Source organism: Emys orbicularis, chromosome 3 (assembly GCF_028017835.1).
Source record: "Emys orbicularis isolate rEmyOrb1 chromosome 3, rEmyOrb1.hap1, whole genome shotgun sequence".
In the NCBI taxonomy this organism is placed as follows: Eukaryota; Metazoa; Chordata; order Testudines; family Emydidae; genus Emys; species Emys orbicularis.
This window is the reverse complement of record NC_088685.1, coordinates 214,001,267-214,029,050: the sequence shown is the minus strand read 5'-3', so window position 1 is coordinate 214,029,050 and position 27,784 is coordinate 214,001,267. Positions and strand designations below refer to the sequence as shown.

The following is a 27,784-nucleotide window of genomic DNA, read 5'->3' as shown; positions in this document are numbered from 1 at the left end:
GCCCCCTCCCTGTTTGCGTGTGCCAGGAGGCTCCAGGGAAGGCCCTTCCTTCGGGAAGGCAGCTCCCATGTCCTCCTGCTCTCCATGGGCCTTAGTGTTGCTCTGACAGATGGGAGCAGCTCCCTTACCAGGGGGACTTGAAGAGACAGCAGCTCAGGCTAATAGACCACTCAGGTCTTTAGTCACCAGCATCCCTGCCAGAGCCCTGAGGGCTCACATCTGCTTACCCACCTCTGGGCCCTGCCTCCCAGGCCTTGTGCATGCGCCATACGCACACAGTCCCAGAGCCGAACTTCTGGCCTGGGGCGTACACCTTTAGCTTCAAGCTAGAGAAATGAGCTGGCCCCATGGCTCTCCTGCTGCCACCTCAGGACAAGACTCTGCCACAAGGAGGTTCCACCGGGGTCCCTGAAACTGCCTTGGCCGGTACAGGGCACGGTGGCTTCTTATGCCTGTTCTGCCCCTTCCTGCTCCTAGCCCAGAGCAGCTCTGAGCTCCAGCTGGGAAGGAGTGGCTCCAGCAGCCGGCTTTTCTGGGAGCTGCATTTGAGTGGTGTGCTCTCTCCTCAGGGGCCAGGACTGGGCCTTCTCTCCCCTGTACAGGGCTGAGATGCTTTCCAGGCTACTGCTAAGCATGGGGGGGACACACACCTCTGTCTCCTGCTAGTGGAGGAGGCTTCATGTGTTGGGCATTCTGCAGTGCAGGGATGCTGGTGCCAGCCGTCCCCCAGGGCATACTGTGGCTCCCCCCACAAGCTAGCAGCAGTGGGCTGGGGGTAAGGAGAGAGCTGTGTTGTGGCCAGTGGGAGACGTGCATGCTAGCCTAACCCACAGGTGGTTCCTGTTCCCTTGAGCTGTGCTCTCTTGGTTCTACTTAGCACTAGCCCAGCCCCTGGGTTGAGGGGTGTTGCTCCCATTCCCTCCCACGCCTGGAGGCCCTCCCCTGCCAGACCTGGTTGCCTGTCTGTTTTCTCCTATTAAAAAGCATCATACCCATTTTGACAGAGCTTCACTTTCTTTCTCTGTACTTCCCATTTCACAGAACATCGCGATGGGGCTGAGTGCCTGGGTGGGGTGGATTTACTAGCATCCAGGCAGTGGCGGGGGCACATGCGGGGATTGGGCAGGGCCAAGGCAGGAGCTGTGCCCCCCTGGGGAGGGAGGGTGTTGGGCATGGCAGTGGCAGCTGGAATGCTCCTGGGCTCACGGTTTGGGAAATGCCCACTGGTAGGAATAGCCTCACTCTCCCCATGATGTGGGGGCTGGGAGGGAGCTCTGTGGTGATGCCAGTCCAGGGCGCTGCAGCAGATATCCTGGCAGGAGAATCAGTGGGTGTTTAAAGGCAGGGCTAGGAGATCTACAGAGTCTGTGTCCCGGGCCTTGTCTCACGCTGCATGAGCATGCTGTAACTGGGATGCTCCAGCCCAGTCCCGGACATTTACGCTGCAATTTCATAGTCCCTCAGCCTGAGTCAGCTGACATGGGCCAGCCCCAGGTGTTTTATTGTATGACATGCCTCAAGAAGCGGCAGGTAGACCAATAGCAGGCAGTCAGCAAGAGAAACTCAATTGCTGGGGTCTTGAAGCCTCCAAGCAAACAATCTGTGTTTCAATACAGCCAAGTGTAAATGTATACATCTAGGAACGAAGAATGTAGACCATGCTTCCGTGATGAGAGACTCTACCCTGGCAAGCAGTGACTGAAAAAGCTGTGAGGGTTGTGGTGGATGATTGGCTGAACACCAGCTCCCACTGCATCACTGTGGCCAAAAGGACTAATGTGATCCTGGGGTGCGTGAACGGGAATCTCGAGTAGGAGTAGAGAGGTTATTTTGCCTCTCTGTTTGGCACTGGCGTCAGTGCTGCTGGTGTCTGTCCAGTTCTGGTGCCCACAGTTCAAGAAAGCTGTTGATAAATTGGAGAGGGCTCAGAGAAGAGCCACAAGGATGATTAAAGCATTAGAAAACCTGCCCTAGAGTGATAGACTCAAGGAGCTCGATCTATTTAGCGTTATGAGGTGACTTGAGGACAGTCTATAAGTACCTACATTGGGAAGGAATATTTAACAATGGGCTCTTCAGTCTAGCAGACAAAGGTCTACCACAACCCAGGGCTGGAAGCTGAAGCAGTGTTTCCTCATTGCCAGGGGTGGGGTGGGGTGCTCCGGGCTGATGGTATGTGTGCAGGATTGGCTCCAGGCCCTATGGATGGGGTGAGGCCTGTACCCGCTAGGGTTATTTAGCCTCCTGCTGCTCACCCTCCCGCTCTCTGGCCGGAGCGGTCTAGCCGTTGACTTCATGGCTGTGTCATCCTGTGGCCGAGGTGGTCGTGCTGGGGGCTCTACCAGCCCCAGAGCCCATTATTCTGACTGGCTGTGCAGGAAGGAGGAACTGAAGCTAGAGGCACACCTGGGCTCACGTGCAGAGGGAGGGCTGGGCATGACCTGTCACTGTCTCCACATCTGACATGGCTGAGGTGGTTCCCCTTGTGGTCTTGGCAAGGCTGAGTTAGCTTGGGCCAATCCCCTGGCCAGGCAAGGAAAGCTAGCCCTGAGAGAAAGGGCGTGTCTGAGTGTCCCCACGCTGGCTGCCTGCCCTGGAGGTTGGAGTGACAGGCCCAGGGGTTGGAATTTCTCCAAAAGGAGCGGCTCTGCCCTGTGGGAAGGCTCCCTGGAGTCGCTCAGGCCAAAATGTTCTCACTGGGGCCTGGAGAAGCCGCCTAGACTGGAGTGAGACTCCGAAATGGGAGGGGCCTGATGTGCAGAGCTGCGAGCCCCGCTACCCTCCCTGGGCACTCCCCCCCTCTTACAGCCCCTGGGTGAGGATCTGGCCCTTTAAACCAGCCCAAGGACTGAGTTCTGAATGTTTGGGCTCTTGGCTGTCCCCTTTGTGCAGTGCTTAATTTGTAATGAGAGGTGCCGAGGCTCCAGCAATTTGTTTACATTCATAACTGGTGCAGCAAGCCCAGCGGCGCCGGGGCTCTGACCCGCAGGCCCAGCGGCGCAAGGGGCTCTGACCCGCCAAGCCCAGAGGTGCCGGGGCTCAGGCCTGGCACAAATTAAGCCCTGCCTTTGTGTCCTGGTGACTATGGGGTCAGGGGGCACTGCCCTCTCCCCCTGCCTGGAACATGTGCCCAGGGTGGTGCACATGGCATTGCTACTACCCCAGCCTTGGTTGTGGCACTGCCACCTGTGGTGCTCAGCGCCATCTGCCCTGGGCTTAGGTCTGTTTCAGCCCCAGCACTGCTGGCCCCGCTCAGGCTGGCATGGAAACCAGCCACTGTGCTTGTGAAAATCTCCAGGAGCAGTGGCTGGGCAGGCAGGTCTGGCCCCAGGGTGGGGCAGGAAAGTGCCAGGCCCCAGCGGGAGGATGGGCTCCAGGGATGGGGTCTAGGGTGGCTCAAGTCAGCTCTAGGGAGCTCAGGCTGGATGTAGAGCTCCTCTGGGGGCCCCCATAGAACTGGGGGGCAGGGATGGAAAGGGGGATGTTTAAATGCTGAGCTGCTGCTGGCCACAGCTATCAGGGTCGGGCTCAGTCCAGCATGGGATGGGGCTGTTCTGGGGGCCTGAGGCAGGCGCCGCTCTAGCTAACCTCTCCTCTCCTTCCCTTGCAGAGCAAACAGAGAGACGGTGACCCCTATGCAGAGTACGGCAGCTGGTACAAAGCCTGCAAAGTCAGCAGGTAAGGGGGGGCTTGGGGAGCCAGGGGGGCATGGCATCAGCATTGGCAACCAGCCCCTCTGGAGCCAAGGTGCTGCCCTGCCACAGCCTTCAGCGCAGTAATAGCCCCTGCAGTGCTTTCCTTGCCTCATGCTGGCTGCCCTGCCCTCTCCAGCACATGGCCAGGGGTTGGCCTCTTTAGCTTGATTACTTTATCTTGTATGTACATTTACTTTCGTTGTCCTCTGCCTGTAAGGATCCAAAGAGCCTGTCGTGTTGCTGCAAACCTTGGCTCTCTCACCAACAGAAGTTGATCCAGTAAAAGACATTCCCTCTGCCCCCTTGTGTCTCAGACAGGGGAATCCACGTGCCTCTCTCTAGGGCAGGCTGGACATAGGAGCTGCCTCTCAAACACACGGGAAGAACCTATTTCCAGCAGGGGTCCCTAACTCTGTGCCCACCCCATCCATAGGCACTCGATGATTTTCAGGGCCAGTGCCACCAGCTGACACATGCTATCTTCCCTGACACTTGAGAGACGGTCTGATGCCAGTGAGTAGGGTGACCAGATAGCAAGTGTGAAAAATCGGGACGGGGGTGGGGGGTAATAGGAGCCTATATAGGAAAAAGCCCCAAATATCGGGACTGTCCCTATAAAATCGGGACATCTGGTCACCCTAGCCAGTGAGTGTCAGGCTGAGCGGAGTTATGTATGGGGTGCCCTCTGCCAGTTGGTGCGGAGCGGCTGTTAGGGCCAGGGGCGTGCAGCGTCTGTGCGTGCACAATGCCTTCAGGGAGAGCTGATGGCTGGGCCCTCCTGTGCAGTGTGGCCCATCCCAGAAGGCCAGGCGCCTGGCGGCTCCATTCCCCTGCTTTCCCACTCCAGCCCAGCTGTGGCCCATCTGCTCTCCCCTGGAACGCTCCCAGGCACAGTCACACAGAGCTGAGTGTCCCCAGCCACTCCAGAGCAAGGGGTGCCAGGAGCTGCTGGGGGGATAGATGGCTGCTGCCTCAGCCTCCCATTTCCTCTCGCCCCCAGCCCCACAGTGACCACCACCCTGCGGAACCTCGGCGCTTTGTACAGGCGTCAGGGCAAGCTGGAAGCAGCAGAGACGCTGGAGGCGTGCGCAGTGCAGTCTCGGCGGCAGGTAACCCCTGGGATGCCCTGGGGACCTGGGCAGTGGGATGGAGCTGGGGGGGCGGGGGAGGGGTTGCTCACTGGCACATCCCCTCAGAGTAGCAACAGGATCTCTTGGGAGCGGGGCCCTGTGATGCCTACCCCCGCCCAGGCTCCCTAGGCTTGGTGGATTTAAATCCGTGCAGTCCCATTGGCTCCCCCGGGGCTGGGGCTTGGGAGGAGTCGTTCGGGGGTGTCTGCGGTACGGGGAAACACTCCTGCCACAGATCTGTTAGCCTGGCCGGTAGCTAGGGAGCCATTCATCTGCACCACAGAAGCAGCTGGGGAGACAGGCGTGAAGAGATCAGACTGACAGTTGGACACACGAGGTCCCAGGCCTGGCGGTGCAGCCGAGGGCTGGCTGAGCGGCTAACAAATGGGTGACTGAGGGGGGCTGGAAGGTAGCAGAGCGTGCCCCGCTCTGTGTAGAAGGGCTCCGGCGGAGATCCGGGAACTGCAGAGCTGGAAGCATTGCTCGGTACCAGGGGAGGGGCTTGGAGGGTTAATAACTAGAGTGCTGAAGCCCCTGGCTGAATGGGAGCTTCTGCAAAGGGCAGTAGTGCCCCTCGGAGCTGAACCAGCTGCTGAGCGGGAGCGGCTGGACCTCCCCACGAGGCCCCTCGCAAAGGGCTGCTCGGGACCCCAGGCTGCTAGCGGCAGAGGGGCATAGGCGATGGCCAGTGGGACTGTCAGCTGTCTGGTCACTCTGCTGGCCAGAGCCCTCCAGCCAGGCTCTGTCCAGCCTGCATGTAATGCTCTAGCCGGCCCATTCAGTGTGGTGAGCTAGGTGGTGGGGACGCCCTGCTCTCTCCTTTGCCCTGCTGCCCGCAGCAAGTCTCTCTTGGGCTCTCCCTTCCCTGCTGTGTGTGGTTGGGCCCGAAGGGGACAGCACAAAGCCCCCCCGAGCGTTCTGGTCCTGGGGATGGGGGCAGGGGGCTGGGCCGTGCCACGTCCTGGGGCAGATGGTGGCGCTGGCTCTCAGTAGCAGCGAGGGGCCAGCCCTGACTTGCATCCTCCTGTGCTGACCCCTCTGCAGGGCATTGACCCCATTAACCAGACCAAGGTGGTGGAGATTCTGAAGGAGGGAGCCGGCGCGGAGAGGAGGAGGGGCCGTGACAGCCTGGGGGGCAGTGTCAAGTATGAGAACACCACAGACGGTAGCGAGGAAGTGAGTATGGGCGTTCAGTGGAGCGGGGTAAGTACAAGTCCACCATCAAGAACTGCCTAGGCCAGCTGGGAGAGGCAGGGGGCAGCACTTGCCCAGGGGCCCCTGCTGGAGTGCTGCCCCCTGCAGTCTCAAGGAGCTGATGGCCTGTCGTGGCATCCCTGCCTGCCTCATTCATTCCCTGCACCCTGCCCTGCCCTCTCTCGCCATTAGCCAGCCGGGCCAGGGAGGGGAGCGCCCGGCACTCGCTCCGCGGGGTGACTCCTGCTCTGAGGGGCTGCTGAGTCTGGCGTTGGAAATGTCCAGAACAAATCAGCCCTGGCTTGCCCCTAACCCAGCCTTGGCATCCCCTTAACACCCCTCCTGGCTATGTCTGCATCGCACACCGACGGCCAGCCCTGAGTGGGATTCCTGAGGGAGCCTGGCGGACAGCTCCTGTGCCCTGCGGCGGGGTGGGAGGGGTGTGTGTGAGTGTGACTGGGGAGTGGGTTATAGCTGCAGGCAACTCCCTACCCTCACTGCTGTCCTGGGGGCTGAAAGCCATAGACCCCCTCCCAGCGTGACACGCTGCCCCCAGGAGCGTCAGTCTAAGGGCGGGGGCGGGAGCTAGTGCTCAGTGGGAGCACAGGCCAGGCAGGGTGGGCAGGAACATGTCTTCATCCCCCGGCCACCAGCCTTGCCTCCAAAGGAGACTGGGCTTGACCCTGGTTGTGGCATCCATCTGGCTCTGGAGGCCAGGGCAGGCTTGCTCCGAAAGGAGGCAGCTGTTCTGTTTCCAGTGCTAAAAGGGGCACCAGCCTCCTGGCCCAGAGGAGTGGGCACGTGAGTCTAGCTAGGGGGGCAGTGCCCAGGGGTCGGACTCGTGAAGGGCAGTGGGGAGAGTGTGGGGCACGTGGTGCTAGGGAGAGGGTGTGCGTTCTGGCTCGGGGGAGGGGGAGCTGTGGCACTGGGGGGCCTGGGAGCGGTGCACTGTAGCTAGTTTCTGGGCGCATCCGAGCTAGAGGAAGGGAGCATGGTGCACGGTGAGGGATGGGCTTGGCCTAGGATAGGCAACTCCTGACTGCTGTGACCCTGGCTACATTAACACCCCCCCCTCCATCAGCTCACTAACCCCACCCCACACGCACACCCTGCATGAGCCTCTCCTCCCTTGCCATGACGGCCAGGCAGCACCACGCCTCTCGCTCTCTTGATTGTGGATTGTACCCAAGAGGCAGCTGTGGCGTAACCTCTCCAGGCAGTGTGGGGAGCCCCGGGGCTGGGAGCAGAGCTGGCAGGGAGTCCCCCAGGGCTGCAAGTAGGACTGGCGAGGAGCCCACAGGCTGGGAGCAGGGGAAGGAGGACTATCCTCCAGGGGCAGCAGGGGTGGGGGTGGTCTCCTCTGTGGTGCAGCTCCCTCTCCCAGGGAATGCAGGCAGCCTGCTGCTCTATGGAGAGAGGAGGCCAGGACGGCTGTCTCCCTGCCTGCCAGCGGAGGGGCTGGAGGACTGCCCCACCTGGATGGGTCTCTGAAGGGGCCTGTCATCCCCCAGAGAGAGTGGATTGGGGGCTGCCAGGCACTGGGTCCAGAACTCCCCTACCACTGATCTCCTGGCTTGCCTTTCCCTGCGTGGTTCCTCCCATGCTGTGTCTGCACTGTGGTGCCCTTTGATCTGCTTTGTTCTGGTGGTGGGCTGGGAGCTCTTTCCCTGAGGGGCTGCCCTGGATCACACCCTTCCTAGGGGGCCAGGCTGTGCCACATCCCAGCCCAAGCTGCTGCCCTAGCTGGGGGAAGGCAGTGCCTGCTGTCGTGTCCTGAGCCGCGGAGGCCTAGCAGTACTTCTCTTGCCTGGCTTGGCAAGCCATGGACTGAGGCCCAATGTAGCTCCAGGGAGGGCTGCAGCTCACAGCTGCCCCAGTTGAGGCTGAACTCAGTGCACTTCCCGTTCCCCGCGGCTCTGCTGCCCGCTGGCCTGGCCGCCCGGCTGGCTCCCCCGCGGCTCTGCTGTGCAGTAGCTCTGCCCCTTGGCTACATGCCCTTCCCAGGGGGAGATGGATTCAGTTAACTTAGGATCTTGTCCCTCATGGGCAGTTGCTACCTGCTCTGATCTGGAGGGTTCAGAAGCTCCACTTGTGGCTCTGATCCTAGCTATCCATCCCCTAGTGCCAACCCCCAGTCCTGCCCTGGGGCCAAAGGTTGTGTAACTTCCAGTGATCAAGTCAGTGGGCAGAGAAGGCCCTCAAGTGCCAGACCTCTATCCATGAACTGCTATCCTGCCCTCCCCAGAGCAGCTCCCCCTGGCAGCAGGTTTGCCCTGCAGTGGTTTGGGCAGGAAGGTAGCACCTTCCCCTCCCCTGGAGCACCAAGACCTCCCAAGGGCCATGTTGCATGTGGGCCCTTTCTAACCAGCACTAGGGCTGAAGGGGCTCCGCAGGAGAGGGGGGCAGGGGGCTCTGCTGGTATTTTCATTAGCAACCCCAGCCCTGCCTGGCTACAGAGCCAGTGAAACTGTGGCCACATCCCAGCAAGCCAGACAGGCAGGGAGAGGAGGAGGATGGAATCGCTGCTTGTTGGCATCCATTCACTCCAGTGACTAAACACCTGGGAGAAAAGGTGTCTGCGCCCTCCCTCCATGTAGGGCATGAGAGCTGACTGGGCCCGCACTGGAGCTAGCTTCCGGGGCCTCCCAAACCTTCCCAGGCCTCCGTGTCTGCACACAGGGAACCTCCACGCATTTCAGGCTTCCTGCTCCCTTAGGAATGGCCGGTGCCCAGTTGCAGGGCATCTGTGTGTTCTGTCTCTGCCCGGGCTGGGGCATGGCCCACGCCTGTCCCCCAGGGTTACCTCCATCCTCACTATGGCCTTGTAAATGATGTCTTTCTCCTCTCTGTGCACTAGGCTTAAATGCCTCCTGAGACTCCCTCTTTCCCTTCCACTACAATCACCTGGATGTATGTGTTGTACCTTCCGACTTTTCCTCCGCACCATCCCTCCTTCCCATCGCTCCTGCTTTCCTCAGCAAGGACTTCACGCCAGTCCCCAGCCTACCTTCCCAGCGCGCGAGGGGCACCACAGCACCTGCAGAGGAGCGCCTGGCTGCAGGGGCTCAGCCGCTGTACTCTGTCAGCCAGCGAGAGAGCAGGAAGACTCTGCGTGGAGCTGTCCGCTCCCCCTGGCCAGGGCAGGGCCGCTGCAGGGATCCCTCTGGCCCCCGACCTCTGCTTCTGTCCTTGTGTCACTGGGGCCTGGCCTGCTGATGGAAAGTGTCCTCGCTTCCTGGGTGTGCACCACACGCCCACAGGAGCTCACACTCCCCCATCATCCCCCAGACTGCTCTGCACATGCACACCCCCTCCACCCCGAGCCTGCCAGCCTGCTCCCTGCTCTTTCCGTAGCTGCCAGGGCACAGGGAGGCTAGGGGGGTACAGTTTGGGGTGTGCAGGCCTGGGCCGCATGGGGATCTCTGCTGGGCTGTGTGTGGGCACTTTGTTCCCTGCAGCCTTGTATCACGTTAGAATGGGCCTGTGTCTGGCACCACAGAGGCCTGGGCGAGCAAGGGTGGCTCTGGTCTGTGGGCTCTGAGGCCCTGCTCTGACTCACAGGACGGTAGCTCTGGGCTCTGACTAGGCATGAGGACTGAAACAGGTGCCAAGGCTGAGGCGAGCAGGGGGCTGAGCAGCTGCAGGGGTTGTTGATCCAGATTCCCAGTCAGGGTTGGGGGCAGCAGCTGAAGGGGCTGGGGGAGACGGGGGCTGCGGGACGCAGACATGGGACAAGCGCTGCTGTGTGGCTTGTTCAGTCCTGGCCTCTCTGCTGATAGCGGAGGGCGGGCTGTCCAACTGGGCTCCATTCTGGCCCTGGGGTGACCGTGCTGAGAAAACGGTTCCACCCCAGCCTGCGTTTCCCCAGTAGCCCCGTTTGGGAGGGGACGGGGAGTGAGGGGTGAAGCAGCATGTGCACTGCTGCTCCTTTAAGAGGAAGGGAGCAGGGAATGAAGGAGCAGAGGCTGGAGCCATGTGAAGCCACCGTGGCAAGGGAAGGGAGCAGGCAGGCCCCAGCTGGAGCTCCCAGCCGCGAGGGACAGCAGGAGGCCCACACGGGATGGGGGCGCTCCCCCTGCGGCAGGGTGAATTGCTTTTGGGAGGAGCAGTAGGGAGGGCTGAGGGGACGCGGGGGGACGGAGGGAGAGATGGGATGAGTTCTGGGGGCTGGCTGTAGGGAGGGCTGAGGGGACGCGGGGGGACGGAGGGAGAGATGGGATGAGTTCTGGGGGCTGGCTGTAGGGAGGGCTGAGGGGACGCGGGGGGACGGAGGGAGAGATGGGATGAGTTCTGGGGGCTGGCTGTAGGGAGGGCTGAGGGGACGCGGGGGGACGGAGGGAGAGATGGGATGAGTTCTGGGGGCTGGCTGAGGGGACGCGGGGGGACGGAGGGAGAGATGGGATGAGTTCTGGGGGCTGGCTGTAGGGAGGGCTGAGGGGACGCGGGGGGACGGAGGGAGAGATGGGATGAGTTCTGGGGGCTGGCTGTAGGGAGGTAAGGGGGTGGTGGGGGAGGAGGCAGAGCAGGGCATGTTTGAGGCACAGGGTGGGACTTGGACTGGGGAGTCCCCACTTCCTTCTCCCAGCCCAGCTCATGCCCAGACAGCAGCTGAGCAGCCTCGACCCAGGCAGGCCTTAGGGACCTGGGCTGGGAGCTGCATTCAGACTCCCGGGTCACTGCCTTGCACTTAGGAGGAGGCTACCGAATGGGGGGGGAATGTATCCACACCTTGCCCCTCCCGATCGTGGCCCTGGAAAGGTTAGTTATCCCCCTGCTGCAGCCAGAGGGGCTGATGCTGAGACCACAGCTCCCTTCAGACAGGGCCCCAAGCAGCCAGCAGCAGGACTGGCTCCCAGCCCAACAGCAGGGGCGTAGAGAAGAGAGCTAGGCGCTGCCTGTCGCTGTCGCAGGGGCCATGGGAGCTGGCAGGGCTGCAGCAGCCTAGAAGCAGTCTCCTAGGACCCTCTGCACAAGAGGATGCAGTGTGGGGGGCTGCCTTGCAAGGGGGGCATTTGCCTGGCGGGGTTGCTTGCCCCAGGGCTCGGTGGCCCAGGATGGGTTGCCTTGCAAGGGGGGACGTTAGCCCTGGAGCTCTGTGCCCTAGTAGGGGTTGCAGGGCAGGGCTCTGAGAAAGCTGACCCTTGCTGCTGGCAGCCCCTCTAGGCCCTGGCATCCAGTGGAGGGGGGAGGGGAGTCTCTACTTCAGGGAGCCAGAGTCCTGTTAATGCCAGATGCCCAGCAGCTGCTCCCTTCCTGTCCTGAGTGCAGAGGTGCCCCTGCTGAGGGGTGCTGGGCTCCCAGCTCGCTCCCTGGTAGCCCGCAGGCCAGTGCCCACACGACTGTGCTCCAGCCCTATGCAAGGCCGGGGCCAGGACACTGTGAGGAAGCCTCTCGGTGGCTGCTCCCCCAGAGAGCCGTAAACCAGCCCCTGCTCCTGCATCTCCTCCAACCATACCTTGGGCCCCTGCATGGCTGTGCCCTCCACCTGCACCGGGTTATCCAGCGGCTTGCTTCTGGCACTGGGCGTGGGGAGCGCCTCTGCCGCGGCGCGTCTCTCTGACGTGAACTGGGGCTCCCCGGCAATGCTGTGAACTAACTTACCTCCAATTAAAGGCAGCCAGACCTGACCTGCTGCCCTGTGCTTCTTTCCATGCGACACACGCTAGGCCGCCCGGCTCTGCCGGTACTTGGACCGACGCTGGGTGAAGCAAGCCCCCTCCTTCCTTGGGCCCGGGGGTGCTGCAGCCGCCCAGCCATGGCCCACCCCAGCTTTCCCAACACATTTCCAGGAGTAGGGGTGTGTGTGGGGACAGTGTGTCTGTGTGGGGGAGGCGTCACGGTGTGGGATGGGAGATGCACCTGAGCACGGCAATACTTAGACGCAAAGTGGAATGAGTGAGCGAGCCCCTTGAACAGATGGAGGGCCGGAGGCTCGGACACCTCATGGTCATGTTTCCCAAAGCGGGGGCCCCCCCAGTAGGTGGCTCAGGGCAGGCTCTGGTTTCCAGGGGCGCTGAGCACTCCCATGCATGGGAGCACCTCTGGGCAAACAGGCCTGGGCTACCTCCGGCTGGGCACCCTGAGCATGGGGCCACTCGGAAACTGTTGCTCTAAAGGAGTTGTCCATGATCACACCAGGGAACAAACCCAAGCTCTCCTGACTCCCGGCCCTGGGGCCTAGCCGTGGCACTCGGCTGCCTCCCTCTGCCTGGTCGGAGTCACAGCCTGCAGGCCCCTCCCCAACCGGCCCTAGGAGACTGCGCAACAGGGCTGGGAATGAGCTCCCCCAGCAGATGCACAACTGGAGGCAGCTCCCAGAGGCTGGAGGGCTGAGTTCAGCCTTGGCCAAGCAATGACGCTGGGCTGATGAAAGCTACAAGCAGGACTGTTGTAGTGAGGTGGGGGGAGCTGGTGTGAGGGCACAGTGCCATTAACTTGGCAATTGCCAGCTCCGGGTGAGCCAGGGCCCACCTCCAATGAGAGCTAGTGCCGGCTGCCCCACAGCAGGCTGGAAGAAACCCTACAGGAGTAGCAGTGGGCTAACCAATGGCAGTTTCCTCCTGACCCCATTAGCTGGAGGCTGGCTCATGCCCTGAGGCAGGAGGGTGTATCCCTGCCCAATCCTTTCTTTAACTCCCCACTGCTGTATCTCTGAATCGCTCCGGAGCCAGAGAAATATCCAGTCCTTCGCTGAATACTGCTAAGCATTTGGCCTCAACTGACAAATTGGAGGGGGGTGGGGCAGAGAAGAGCCATAAATCGGATGAGGGCTGGTCTGTTGGAGAAAATGCCTCCCAGTGAGAGACTGGCAGAGCTCAGGCTGTTCAGTTTCTCATGAAAGAGACTGAGAGGGGACTCGAAACTGGCCCCTTGTTGTGTTACGGGAGTGGATGAATAACCAGGCCCACCCTGCCCTTCTGCACGGCGTGTCCCTTTGGCGTGTCCCCTCGGATTCATCTCCTCTCTGGAGTAAATATTATCTGTATTACTGTAGCAACTCGTGGTCCTACCAGCCTGGCCCCGTTGTGCTGGGGGCTGTGCAGACATGTAGGAAGAGTGTCCCTGTCCCAGAGCGCTTACAGTCTACGCAGGCCCAGGCTTTCCAGCCTCTCTCTAGAGGAGTTTTTCCAGGCCCTTGACCAGTCTCACTGCATGTCATTAACTCTCTATATTCTGCGCTCTCCTGTCTCAGGTGGGGGGAGCAGGGCCGCGCACTGTCTCCAGCTGAGGCTGAACAATGGATTTACCTGTCATTTTCAGCATTATTCTCCATCCCATTCCTTGGGCGCCTTAATATATTTTTTCTTGTTTGACCATTGACAGAGGTTTTCATTGAGCTTCCCACAGAGACACACAGTCCTGTTCCCTGAGAGGCTACAGTGACGTTAGAACTCTTTGAGGTATAGGAGTAGCTACAGTTATTCCTTCGAATAAGCAGGGAGTCCTGACTCCCCGATCGCTGCATCACCACCTGACCACCTGTTCCCTGTAGCAGAAGGAAGAGGGCTGGCTGTTGCTCCGTGACAGTAGAAGGGATTAAACAAGAAGACGTTTGACCTGTGCTAGAAAGCCGAGGTAGGCGCTGGGCACAGTAAACGGTTCGGTACAGAGCATTGGAAGTGCCAGGCTAAGACCAGGGCTTTCCTGTCGCCGGTTCCCTATGACTGTTTAGAACTGAGTACAGTGAGTGAGGCGCTCCCCTCCCAATGTGCGTTACCGTGCGTTTGTCACCAGGACTGTCGTCACCCGTCCTGCCCATTCCTAGAGCCAGGTCAGGTCCTTCTGTCTCCTCGGGTCTAGACACGCCTCAGTCAGTTTCATGTCATCGGCAAAGCTGCCACTTTGGTGTGACATGCAGTTTGTGTTCATACAGAGTGTGCTCTAGTCCTCTGCACTCAGCTGTCATCATCAGAGCCTGCAATCCCGCAGCCACAGTGCTGGGCTCCACCCCTGGGTGTGAGCTACTCCGCCTGTACCGTTTGTAACCAGCTGTGCTGCAGTGATTCTGGTAATGTCACACTTTGCATTATGCCGGCACCCGCCTGTCTGACCTGAGTGCTCCTCCAGCTCCTAGTTCAAATTATCCCCCCACCCGCATTCCTGTTAGTGCCGGCAGCACTTGGGCTGGGGGGACCCCCCCTCAGCCCTGCTGGAGAGGCTGTCTGTCCCATCCACACACAAAAATAACCCCCCTCTTCATACCATCTTCTCAGTGCACTGAGACACTGAAGCTCCCTCTGTGCATAGACCTGAAAGTTTTATTCCTAGCAATCTAAATGTACCTTCACTTCCTGCTGTCACTATGTGCCAAGACCGGACTCCTCCCCAGCACTAGCTACAAGTCTATCTAAATGCCTTACAACATCGTCTGTCCGGTAGGCAAGTCCCAGTCATCAGATACTCTGCCCTCGGCATTCCTAATGGCTGAATCCCTCACCGGAACAGCAGATGAGTCAGAGTCTGGAAAGCAAAGGCAGGCAAAGGCAGAACAAGATCCAGTGGCTGGAAACGGAGGCAAATTCAGAGTGGAAGTAAGGTGGACATTTTCAACATTGAGGGTAATTAACCACTGGACCAGTTCACCACGGGATGCAGTGGTTTCTTCACCACTGGGAGTCTTTCCATCGAGACTGGACGTTTTTCTGAAAGCTCCACTCTAGCCCAGCCAGAAGGCCGGGCTGGGTTCAGGCGTCACTGGGTGAGGTGCTGTGACCTGCGTTCTGCTGGAGGTCAGGAGAGATGATCACAGCGCTCCCTGCTGGCTGTGTGTGTGTGTGGCGTGATCACCTTGGCACATGAGGAACGTGAGCTGCTTCTGTCTCTGCTAGAGCAGGGGCCCCAGCAAAGAGTTTTCTCTCCAGCTCACCCATGTCCCCTCCCATCCCACGACTGGCTTCCCCAGTGGAATATCAGAGCAGCCACTCGGAGGTGGGCTTGCTCCACCCTCTTCCTAGTCAGCATCTCCTCAGCTCCAGCCTCCCTCGCTGCAGGATGCTGGGTAACATCTGGCAAAGGGGCTCGGCTAGGCTAGAGACAGGCTTTATTCTCTAGAGCGAGGGCACTGCAGGGTTCGTGAGCCCCCCACACTCAGCTGCCTCGTGGGACTTTCTGGAAGGGACTAATGGCACTTCCTGACGAGGGAGACCCCTGTATACAGCAGCCTCCATTTTACAAACCCTGACGCTTTACTCCAAGGGTTTATCTGCCCCCCTGTTATGGTGAAGGGCCTTTGGGGGTGAGCGCCACAGCGCTCTCCTGTGCAGCGTGGGGAAGGGTCTGCCCCAGCATCCAGAGCTGGCAATGCACCAGCAGCCGCTTCTCTCAGCTCCAGCCAGAGGGGCTGCCTGGCACCACAGCAAGTAGGACGTGGGTAGCCAGCCGTGGTTTTCCCTGCCACTGCCCCCGTGTGAGGGCAGAAAGCCAAGTGCTAGAGTGAGCATTGGGGGAGATGGTGCTGGGGGGCAGGCTGCTAGATTGGCTGTTAGTGAAGTACTCAAATATCCTGTGGATGAGATAGACCACTGAAATCCTGGCCTTCCACTTGAAGAAAGATAACCTGGCCCCCCGTCGGCTGCCAGGACACCCACCCCAGGATGGCTGGGCGTGGACATGTGGGGGGTCATTTGCATCCAATGCAAACAGCCCATGGACCTCAGAGCCCAGGTGAAGCATCTTGAGGCCAGAGCTGCTGAACTGGAGGAGCAGCGAGAGCTGAAACTATTCCAGAGGTGACAAAAAGGGCTGTTGCAGAGCGCGTCTGCCTTCCCCCATCCTCTCGGCACTGCAGTCAGTCCCGTGGCGGGAGGGGATGCAGGGCATATCCCCTTAGATAGAACCCACCTTCCAGCAGAGACAGTGGAGGCTGATCAATCCTCATGGACCGAGAAGGTCGCTCCAGGGACTGGGATTGGAGCTGGGAGCTTCCATAGGGGATTTTGATCACTGCATATGGGGAGACTGGGAGAACTGTTGGGTGTTTTGCCTAGGTAGCGTAGTGGGAGGAGGAGGGAGAGGTCCTGGAAGCTATATTTCAATCACTACGAAGAATGCCTGGACCAAGGGCCTCTGACAGAGCCTTCTTTGAAATGCTTTTAGCTCCACACACAGGGCTGGCTAAGCATCGGGGCAGGGGCAGGGTGAGGTCACAGAGGGAAATGGTGTTGTTATCAAACTGGCAGACCCAGGAGTTAAGAATAGGCATACAGTCAAAAGTAACGCCACCCCACCCCACCAGTGAGAAGCAAAGGACCAACCTAGGGAAATTAGAATTCCTAGCCCGGTGAGAGGAGCTTGATGGTATATTGGCACAGGGTGGAACGACCAACATCCATGGACAAGTGTGAGCAGGGTAGGACCCACCTCTGCAGGGAGGTGGAGGAGTAGTGCCAGAACTGAAGGGTTCAGTGGAACCTAATGGGTGGCATTTCTGAGTGCCAAGGACCACACAGCACAGCTGGTATACAGACATACTCCACATCTGAAGGATATAGATCTAACAGTACATCAAAGAGGCAACTCGGTGTAATGCAACAATAATCATGGGAGACTTCCCACATAGCACCTGGTCAGATGGCACCACAGGACCTCGATCAGAGAAGCAGTTCCTTTCAGTGATTGCTTCTGGGGAGGTAGCTCCAGATCACCCCAGGGGCGAGTCCCGAGTAGCACACAGCAGTTGGCTCAAGAAGGGAGAGTAGATGAGCTCTGTCATAGCGACCAAAATGCCACCACGCAGGGAAGGACAGTCACCAAAGCCTGGCACATTGAGACTACAAGTAAGATGGGCATTTAAAGAATGAGGAAGCTGCTCAAAGAGGCAGTAGAGTCAAAAATAAAGAAGCCAAGCCCCATAGATTTGGATTCTACTGAAGGAAGCAATGACAGAGTCTCGGAGGGAGAGCAGGAAGTAAACCCATCTGGCTAAATGGCTGGTTTAAGAGGTTACTCAAGCCAAAGAGACCCTTCAGAAATGAGTGAAGTCAGTAGGAAGGAGCATGCACCACAGTAGACAAAACTTGAGGAACCAACCAGGCTAAGAAGGAATCTGAAGAGCAAGTGCTCAAAAGTATTAAAAATAAACCAGGGGTATGTAAGCAGATCACAAGCAGGAATTGTGTGAGGGAAGTGGTGGGTCCGCTGGACCACCTCGAGTCAGAGGGAGCAAATACAGAAGAGGAGGATGTTGCTGAGACGCAAAAGGATTTCTTCACCCAAGTCTTCATGGCTGAGGATGTTGTGGAAGTTCCCACCCTGGACCTGCTGTATCAGGGATTGAGGGGTCAGAAGGAAAGATGCTGGATCATACCAATATTAAAGAGCAATGAGCCTCTGGTACCAGGTGGTACTGCCAAGAGCTCTAACCCAGGGGCCGTCTCAACCAGTGGCCAAGAATGGACAACAGTTCAGAGGAGAGTCCGTGAAATCCCCTAAAGGACAATTAGGGGGTAGCTTGTGCAGAGGAGTCTCCCTAAACCCAGGCCCTCAGTGGCTGGATTCCCAGCACCCGTTGAAATTAGCTACCTCACTGGAGGATAGGACATTTTCTATTTTCACAAAGGCTACAGGAATGATCCTGCAAATGACAGACCAGGGCCCGCACTTCAGGCTCAGCTGACTAGGTTGAAATTATAATTAAAAGTAGAATGAGCTAATTGCTCGATAACTGTTAGCTATATGGGACTAACCAGCATGGCTTTTGCACAGAACGTTCATCGAGTCCAAGGCCAGAAAGGACCACTGTGCTGATCTAGTCTGTCCTGGATAGCACAAGCCATAAGACTCCCCCAAAATAATTCCTAGAGCAGAGCTTTCAGAAAAACATTTGATCTTGATCTGAAAATTTCCAGTGATGGAGAATCCACCATGACCCTGGGTAAGTTGTTCTACTGGTTAATTACTCTCCCTGTTAAAAATGTACATCTTACTTCTGGTCTGAATTTGTCCAGCTTCAACTTCGAGCCATTGGATCGTGTTTAGCTTTGTCAAGACCAGAGAGAGAACTATGAGGGACCTCAGAGGGACCCAGCCAAGTTAGGAGAATGCGCTACACAGTGGTAACAATAGTCCATGCTGACAGATCCAAGGTAATACACTTGGAGAGAATCATCTGACCGACTCCTCCACCTGCCTGGGTTCTGAAATAACTGGAACCACCCAGGAAAGAGACCGGGGCGGCATTGTCAGCAGCTCTGTGAAATGCAGAATGGAATGGCAAGTCCTACTGCAAGCATTCTATTGGCAGTATAGAAATCCATGGTGTGCTGTCACCTGTGGTGCTGCGTGCAGTGTGGGGCACCCTGTTGAGAAAACACTAGAGCAGAAATAGCAGGGATTTGGAGATGGGCATTACAAATTATTAGAGGCCTGGAAAAACTTCTGTAAGTGGAGACTGCAAAGTTTGACTGATTAGCAAGACAGGGAATAGGACAGATTCTAGATCAGTGAATGGCACAGGGACGATCTCATGATACAGGGAGAAGTGAAAGTGGAAAGCAGCAATTGCCGCCCCGATCAAAGGAAAAAGCTGGTCTGCAGAGGAGTAACCTCCCATTCCTAGGGATGGGGCCATTCGGGTATAGGAGACAGGCTTGGAGTGGGATAGAAACCATAGTGCTTCAGGAAATGACTCTGCCCCGACTGCCCATTCCTCTGCACAGGTTATCCCCCTATTGTCCTTTATGGGGTTTCATGGACTCACCTCTGAATTGGCTGCTCCTGGCTGGTGTGAGAGACGGGACCCGGGGCTGGCTAGCTGGGCCCAGGCGCTGATCCGGCCCGGTGCTTCCATTTTGAACAGCTCACTGTTCCCAAGCCCTGGCACAGGAGAAATACATTATTATTACACCTGTCAAGCTCTTTGGAGCAGGGCCTTACCAAATGTTTCTTACCACATGTACAGCACCTAGCACAGTGGCAACTGGGGCATCTAGGTGCTGCCTTATACATATATTGTTTGCTCTAGAGAGGAGATAGATTAGAGGGGACGCGGCAAAGGGACAAAAAGTACTGAAGAGCAAAGAGAAGGGTGGGCAGGCGGGTGTGGCCGTTCACCAGCTCCTGTAGCACAAGAACAAGGGGACAGTCATTAAAACTGAAAGGTGGCAAATTCACAGCTGAGCAAAGGCAAGACTCACACAAAACACAGTTGGTGTGCGGAACTCACTGCCACAAGATAGTGGTGACGCTAGGAGCTTAGCAGGATTTGAAAAAGGATTGGACACTCAGCTGGCGTAGGATAACTAAGCTGGAGTCACACTCATAAGGATCTTTACAATCCAAAAGCTTTGGAAGAGATCTAGCCCCTGTTTAAGGGGGTCGGGTGGTCACACCGGCCTGTCCTGCCGCACAGCATTGTCCCATGTCCGAGCAGACGTGAGCAGAGGTGTTGGCTGCCATGACGCTGAACTCGGTTTGTGCTGCTCTCCATTGGTCTCTGCCCTGTGGTTAGCGTGGGGACAACTCTCCTGCCTGTTCACAGCAGGGCGCGGATGTGGTACCGCTGTGTGGTGCAGGCCAAGCTTAGCTGATGTGCCCTCTGCGCAGCTTATCCTGTCTTTGCCCCTGTGGGCTTCTTGCCTCTCCCTCGGAACCAGCTGGTTCTGGCAAGTGTCAGCAATGGGACCCTGCTCTGATCGGGCCTGACAATTGCCATGTTGTGTTCCCAGCTCTGGGGTTGACTTGCTGGGTGACCTGGGGCACTGCTTCTCTGTGGGCCTCAGTGCCAGCCTTGCCCTCTGCCAAGGGAGGGCAGAGCCCCTCCAGCACCGCCCCAGATACTGTCAGTGCTGCCGGGGGGTTGTGTGCCCTCCACCAGGCCACGCACCTGAGAAATGCTCTTGGCAGAGCAAAGCTGGGCACAAGGCAGCCCCCAGGTGAGCCCTGGCAAGGGACATGGGGGGTGTCGCTTCCAGTAGGGCGGGGGGAGGAGAGAGAGCTGGGGGGTTTCAGATGGGGGTGAAAAATGGACCAAAGGGTGTGACACTGGGCCCTTGACCCCAGCTCGTGGAGTCCTGAGCGACAACACAGGGCAGCCTTGGTATCACTGGTCCTGCTGGGACATGTCCCGGTCAGCTCCAGCAAGGGGATGAGGGAAGCCAGCCTGCCCTATGGGTGAAATGCAAAAAAATGGCACACACCCCATCACCACCACCGCCACATGGCAAGCCTGCTGCAACCCCACCCCCCAACCACAAGGCAACTCTGCAACCCCCTGCTTCAACAGCCACCTATAGTATCTAGAGGATAACACAGATAGATAAGATTGAGAACATCATTGTCTTACCTTGGTCGTGCTTCTCCAAGGTGCTTTGTTTGTGTCCGTCTTCACTGAGATTATTTTTTCCCAGACTGCAGTGATTCTATATTTTAACTAGAAACTTGAACGTGAACATTTTGGGATTTTATATATAAAGAAAATCCATTGAATCTATTTCTTGAATTGATATTTGCCATTTGATTTTGCCATTTCCAGCAATTTCTTATTATTAACAGCAACGTTGTAGCATCTTTAGCTGGACACATACACTTTTAATATTAGATATCCCTGTGTATGGTGATAATAATGCAAAACTTTAGACCCATGTAAAAAACCCCAAAAGATTAAATTATTTTTCTGGCAACTGGCAAATCCATAAAAAAACAGCCAGGCCGGTCAAATACCAGCCAGGTGATAACCCTACTAGCAGGCCTCCCGGGGCAGCTCTGCTGGGACCCGCAACTCCCTGTGGCCCCAGGGCAGCTATGGTGGTCCCACAACCCCTCAGGGTAGCTCTGCTGGGATCCTCAATTCCCTGTGGCCCCAGGGAGCTGAGCTGGGCCCATGGCCCCCTATGGCCCCAGGGTAGCTGAGCTGGGCCCCATGGTGGTCCTACACCCATGCTGAGCCTGTGGCCCCTTCTCTATTCTGCCCGATCTCAGTCCAACACAAACAGCCAAGGGCTGCGAGAGCCACAGGTCAGCAGGCTCCAAGAGGAGAAGCCATGGGCAGGCTGCAGAGCAGAGAGCCAAGAAACACCCCTTGAAGTGGAGATGCCAGCGGGAGTGATCTGTAGCAGGGCAAAGCCAGTGCCAAGCACACCCATTACTCAGAGAGGGAAAGCCCTCCTCGGGGCGGGCACTCCACGCTCCTCCCCTGAGCGCTGTCGGGTCCCTCAGACCAGACCCTCCTAACCCCTCGTCTGTTAGGAGCCGTCCTTTAGCGAGCCCAGGCAGAGCCAGAGGCTTTCAGTACAGCAATCTCCTGCCTGGTCCTGGGAGAGGGCGAAATGCCAGGGCAGGAGTCAGCCCAGGAGCAGGCGTGATCAAAGGGAAGAAGAGGGTGGGGAGGAGGGAGAGGAGCAGGCACCCCAGCCCCCCTAGGATGAACTGCAAAGCTCCCTTCAGCATACACCAACCCCAGCCCCAGCTCCGGCCAGCAGGCCCCGGCACGGCTCCGGCCAGCGTGCTCGTCAGAGAGCAACAGCCCGGCCGGAGGAGCTCACTGGGGTCCTCGCTGCCACCCGGGGTCAGTCCCACAGCCCCCCTCTGGGGACGTCTGGGGACTCTGGCTCCCCCTGCGTTTGATCCGCAAAGGGGTTCAGTCTCCACAGATGAATACATGGATTGTGGAGCAATCCGGGAGGGGCTCCCCTGCTAACTGCACGGGATGGCCGGTCACTTGGAATGCCAGAGGCAGGGGGGGTCTCTGTGGGCACGTGAGTGTGGGAATCACGCCACCAGCATCCCACTAACCTCCCGCCCCAGGTTAGAGGGCACCAGGGTGAGTTGGCGATTGGTCTATCGTGTTGATTTCCCTGTGCTGAGTGACACTGGTTGGCATCAGTGCCCGGCTTGTCCGAGGCTTTCCCTGCTCAGTACTGGCCGTGCTTGGCTCTGAGGGCGGAGTTTGGGGGGTGCCGATTCCGAGAGGCTCCGTTCTGTTTGTATTTAGATCTTAGTGAGCCTGCGGTGTTTGCACTGGGGTCCTGCTGCAGCCTTCCCTTGGCATGGGGTGCAGTCCCTGCGCTCGGCAGCCATCTCACTGCCTCTCTCTCTGCAGGATGGCAGTGGTGCCCTCCAGCGCAGCGGCTCCCTGGGGAAGATTCGGGACGTGCTCAGGAGGAGCAGTGAAATGCTAGTCAAGAAGCTGCAGGGGAACATCCCCCTGGAGCCCAGGGACACAAAGTACGTGTCTCCCAAGGGGCCTGCATGCTCTCACACCCATCGCTGCCTCTCAGGCCAGCCGGAAACGCCGGCTTCATATGCCGGGGCTGCCCTTTCCTGGGGCTTTGCCTCTTTGGGAGCAGGGTCCCTGCACAGAGGGGTTTCTGCAGAGCCCTCTGGCCTGGGCCCTGGCAGCAGTAGCATGGAGGCTGAGCCCAGAGAAAACGGGGGGAGCAAGAGGCTCTCTCGTCCTGCCCATGTGCGGAGATGGGGACCCACGAAGTTCTAGGAGGGGCTGCGGGGATGGGCCTGGAGGTGGGGCTGGGGCTCTCTGGCCCCAGGGGAGGCAGGGTCTGCCAGGGAAATAGTGTATGTCCAAGCTCCTTTCCTCCTGCCCCTGTGCTGTCCGGCGGAGATGCGGGTGGTTGCCAGGCCGAGGGGTGGGAGGCGGCACCCCACGGGCAGGGGCAGGGGCTGAGCTCGAGAACTCACCCTTTTCCTCTTTCTTTTTGTAGCATGAAACGAGCAGCATCATTAAATCACCTGAATACATCCAGTGACAATTCCTTCCAGGTGAGAGCTCGGCAGCAAGCAGTGCTCAGAGCCCGCGGGGCATGGGAAAGCTGCCTGGTTACGCAGCGATGCGCACGGGCCGGTTAGGGCTGCAAAGCCGCCTTTCTGAAATGAAATCCTACCCAGGCAGGATGAGGTGGGAACGCAACAGCCACCAGCTGTGCAGCATCAGGGGCAAAGGGAGACAAGGAGTAAGATGCTAATAAACCAGCACTGGGTAGTGCCAGGGCAGCTTGGCCTCACAAACTGAGCCGGGCCGGAGCAGCGGGGGGTACATGCTGGGGGGAGGCGGGGCTGGGGCAGAGGGGGTAAGTGCTGGGGGGAGGTGGGCCCGGGGCAGTGGGGGTACACGCTGGGGGGAGGCGGGGCTGGGGCGCCAGGGCAGTGGGGGGTACGTGCTGGGGGGAGGCGGGGCTGGGGCAGTGGGGGTAAGCGCTGGGGGGAGGCGGGGCAGTGGGGTACGTGCTGGGGGGAGGCGGGGCCAGGGCAGTGGGGTACGCGCTGGGGGGAGGCGGGGCCAGGGCAGTGGGGTACGTGCTGGGGGGAGGCGGGGCCAGGGCAGTGGGGTACGTGCTGGGGGGCGGCGCGGCCGGGGCAGTGGAGGTAAGTGCTGGGGGGAGGCGGGGCCGGGGCAGTGGGGTATGCGCTGGGGGGAGGCGGGGCTAGGGTAGTGGGGTACGTGCTGGGGGGAGGCGGGGCCGGGGCAGTGGAGGTAAGTGCTGGGGGGAGGCGGGGCCGGGGCAGTGGGGGGTACGTGCTGGGGGGAGGCGGGGCTAGGGCAGTGGGGTACGTGCTGGGGGGAGGCGGGGCTAGGGCAGTGGGGGTATGCGCTGGGGGGAGGCGGGGCTAGGGCAGTGGGGTATGCGCTGGGGGGAGGCGGGGCCGGGGCAGTGGGGTACGTGCTGGGGGGAGGCGGGGCAGGGGCAGTGGGGGTATGCGCTGGGGGGAAGCGGGGCCGAGGCAGTGGGGGTATGCGCTGGGGGGAGGTGGGGCTAGGGTAGTGGGGTACGTGCTGGGGGGAGGCGGGGCTAGGGCAGTGGGGTACGTGCTGGGGGGAGGCGGGGCTGGGGCAGTGAGGGGTACGTGCTGGGGGGAGGCGGGGCCGGGGCAGTGGGGTACGTCCTGAGGGGAGGCGGGGCCGAGGCACTGGGGGTATGCGCTGGGGGGAGGCGGGGCTAGGGCAGTGGGGTATGCGCTGGGGGGAGGCGGGGCTAGGGTAGTGGGGTAAGTGCTGGGGGGAGGCGGGGCTAGGGCAGTGGGGTACGTGCTGGGGGGAGGCGGGGCTGGGGCAGTGAGGGGTACGTGCTGGGGGGAGGCGGGGCCGGGGCAGTGGGGTACGTCCTGAGGGGAGGCGGGGCCGAGGCACTGGGGGTATGCGCTGGGGGGAGGCGGGGCTAGGGCAGTGGGGTATGCGCTGGGGGGAGGCGGGGCCGGGGCAGTGGGGTACGTGCTGGGGGGAGGCGGGGCAGGGGCAGTGGGGGTATGCGCTGGGGGGAAGCGGGGCCGAGGCAGTGGGGGTATGCGCTGGGGGGAGGTGGGGCCGGGGTAGTGGGGTACGTCCTGAGGGGAGGCGGGGCCGAGGCAATGGGGGTATGCGCTGGGGGGAAGCGGGGCCGGGGCAGTGGCAGCTGAAATTCCCCGGGGATGGGGGCTAGGGAAATGCTCATGGGCAGGAACAGCCTGAACTGCTCCTAGGTGCTGACCTGAGCCCTGGGGGGAAGCGGGGCCCTGACCTCACAGCTCTACAGTGGAGCTGTCTGCCCACGTGCAGCTGCCGTCCCGGCTGTGCTCCGGCCCATGACTGACTGCAATCGAGGGAACCAGCAGCGCAACAGCCCTGGTTCCTGCCGGTGCCAGGCCCTGGGCACAGTGTGCAGGGCGGCATTGCTCAGTAGCCCAGCCCTGTGCCCAGTTAGGGAGCAGCACGGACAGGCTCTGGGAGGAGCCCTGGGCCATGTACGCCAGCGTCTGGGATAATTCAGGCTGGACAGTGATGTTCCAAGCCCATGAGTGAATCCGGCCCCGGGCTGGATTGTATGATTCCCTGGATGGGAGATTTGCTGCACAACTGTTTGCCGGAGTCTGAGCGTTTATTACAAACAAAAAACAAGCCCGTGTTGTTGGAAGAAACTTTAAACGTGGCAGAAGCATGACCGCTGCGTGTGCCTGCCTGGGTGTGCAGACAGCCTGAAACAGTAGCTGGAGGGGGCTGAACTGACTCATTTCTGTTGATGAGCTCGTGACTCTGGAACCTAGTGATGACAGTCACATGTCAACAGTCATGTATTCACTGATGATAACTTTAACCCCGCCCCCGCTAATGTGCTAAATCCACACTGCCCCCCTCCCCTCTGAGCCTCTCCCCAGGTGCCAAAGCCTCCAGCTTCCCCCAACAGCTCCTGTGATATTGTCCATTGTCACTATGAAAATCAGGCGTGATGCCACTGAGATGGGGTTGGGGCATGAGCTAACCTGAATGGTCGCTGCTGCGGGCATCTGGCTGGGGGAGCTCAGAGGACATGGCCCCTTGGGCTCAGCTCAGAGCAGGGCAGGCATCGCATTCCCCCCCAGGAAGCTGTCCGGGCACGGGCCTGCATGCCGGGGACGTGGGATCCTGGACAGTGTGGTTTGTTTTTCAGGGTTCCCCGGGCCTCTGGGCAGAGAAGAGAGGCCTCAGTGCCAGCAGCGTGGATCTGTCCTCTCACAGCTCCCTGCTCACCTCCAACTGACCCGCCTCCGGGCTCCTCTCTGCACCCCTCCTGGCTCCATCTCAGATGCTCCTGCTGTTTGACTGCACTCTGTGGCTCCGGCACCGCCTCCAGGACCCCGCACTGCCTGACACTCCAGCTGCTCCCCCACAGCCCGGAGCTCCAGCCTGCCCTGTCTCAGACACTGCCCCTGGAAGAGGTGTGCCCTTGCATGGGGTGGGGAGCACCAGCCACGAGACAACAGAGCCTCCCTCTGCCTGCTGCCTGCCTGGGCCTGGTACTTGCCAGGGACTAGCGGCTTTGGGGGCAGCACTTACCTGTGGCTTTGGCTATCAGAGCTGAGGGGTGGAGACTCCCCACTCCCTGGGGCTGTCTGAGAGGAGCGCCAAAACAGACCTGCGGGATCCTTCACCATCCCCCCCGAGGCCTGTCCCTTCTGCATTGAAGGGCTCACCCCACCTCAGCACTGCCCTCTCCTTAGTTATCATCCGCTCCCCGACCTCAGCACCACCCAGTGCCCGGGACTGGGGTTCTTCCGATTCAGCTCCCTGGGAACCAGAGGACGAGGCTGGAAGGGTCATGGCAACCCTGCGACCTTCCCGGGGAGTTCACCGATGGGATTCAGCCCAGGCGCTGACCCCATCAGGAATGTGTCCAGATCCCTACACCCCCATCCCTAGGAGCTCTGCAAGTCCAGTTCCTGATCTCGCTGTGTGGCCTGTGTCTGCCTTAGCATGGCGAGAGCAGTGCCTGGGCACTGGGGAAGCTGTGGGGTCATTGTTATCCATGATTTCCCTCTGATTGTGGTACTTTATTTTATTAAATAAAAAATCGCCGAAAGGACTGTGGTGAGAGCCTCCAAGCCAGTGGGGAGGGAGGGCTGGCTGCACTCCGACAAATATGGACAGTGGCTCCTAGCTATAGAGCTCAGTGGCTGAACCAAAAGAAAAAGAGTGTTTCGGGTCAAACAAAACGTTTGGTTTTGGAGGGATTTTACCTTACAAAAATAATAGACGGGGAATAAAATTTGAAACAAAAAGTTGTTTTGAATCAAAAAATCAAACATTTTAACTGTTTCTGAATTTTTGGATGAAACAATTCGGCAAATTGGACACGAATTTGTGAAATGTTTTGGTCACTCCAAACATGCATTATTTGGTGAAAAAAGTTTTGTCTGAAAAATGTGGCCCAGCTCCACTCCTAACGCCCAGGCCTGGCTAGCCACAAGCGCTCGCATCCGCGTCTGTGCCGAGCCCCAGGTGCTGGAGATTGACACCTTACTAGGCCTGTCTGCAGACACAACCGGCAAGGGGAGAGGGAGGTTTGGTCTCACACCAGCCTCTGGCTACATGCAGATCCCTTGCTCTCAGCTGCTGTCTGCATTAAACACATGGGAGGCTGCTGGGGGTGAAATGCCTGGTGGTCTCTCCAGCTTTCCATCTTGAACGCCCCAGTTGCAGGCTGTAGAGTTACAAAATGCAATACTGGATCCAACTGGGGGTGGGGGATCCACCTAGTCCAGTACCCTGTCTCTGACAGGGGCGGTTGTGGAACACCCTGCCCCAGGGAAAGCTTCCTCCTAACCCTATTAGTTACAAGCTGGCTTCTGCCATGAAGCATTAGGGTTTATAGTCCTTCCCAAACTCCAGTTGTTGTTGGTATTTATTATTATAACTCTGCGTATTGTTGTTACCCAATGAATGCCCCTGCCTTTTATGAATGCTGCTAAATGGGATTTAACAACATCATGTGACAGTGAGTTCCACAGGCTAATTGTGCATTATGGGAAAGAATGTTTCCTCTTACCAGTTTTGAATTTGCTGTCTTTTTACATCACTGTCACCTTGTTCTTGTGTTAAGAGAAAAGGTGGATAGAAGCTCCTGATCTCCCCTCTCTGTCCCAGTCATTGTTTTATAGATTTTGATCATGTTCCCTCTTGTCTATTCTCTAACGTACACAATCCCAATCTTTTCAAACTGTCTCCATATGCGAGCTTGCCTGGGCCCTGATCATTCTCACTGCCCTTTTCTCAACCCCTCTAGTTCTGTAATATCCTGTATGAAACGGGGTGCCCTGTGCTGGTGAGACTGTCAGTAATTTATGGTATGGCATTATGACAGTCCATATTATTCTCCATCCCATGCCTTCTGCAGCCAAACACTGTTTGCTTATTTGAGCACAGCTGCACATTGAGCGGCTCGCGGTCATGCCTAGGTTTGTTTCCTGAATTGATACAGGTAATTTAGAATCCAGCAACATGTCTGAATAGTTCAAATGATTCCCTTCTGTGTTTATTATTTTGGATTTTTCAACACTGAATTTCATTTGCCATCTTGCTGCCCG

General features: G+C 58.7%; 1 protein-coding gene across 3 annotated transcripts in view; it reads left to right on the top strand.

The window, feature by feature from the left end:
- Positions 1–26,243, top strand: part of KLC4 (kinesin light chain 4) — a 33,243-nt gene extending 7,000 nt beyond the window's left edge. The window contains exons 10-15 of one of the 3 annotated variants that reach the window (XM_065401947.1): positions 3,611–3,678; positions 4,696–4,804; positions 5,870–6,001; positions 22,056–22,180; positions 22,675–22,732; positions 25,372–26,243. In XM_065401947.1, the coding sequence (XP_065258019.1) occupies positions 3,611–3,678; positions 4,696–4,804; positions 5,870–6,001; positions 22,056–22,180; positions 22,675–22,732; positions 25,372–25,461 (582 nt within the window). In that variant the 3' untranslated portion in view covers positions 25,462–26,243. Of the gene's footprint in view, positions 1–3,610; positions 3,679–4,695; positions 4,805–5,869; positions 6,029–22,055; positions 22,181–22,674; positions 22,739–25,371 lie in introns of all 3 variants that reach the window. The other 2 variants (XM_065401946.1, XM_065401948.1) reach the window with 2 other exon arrangements.
- Positions 26,244–27,784: the final 1,541 nt, after the last annotated feature.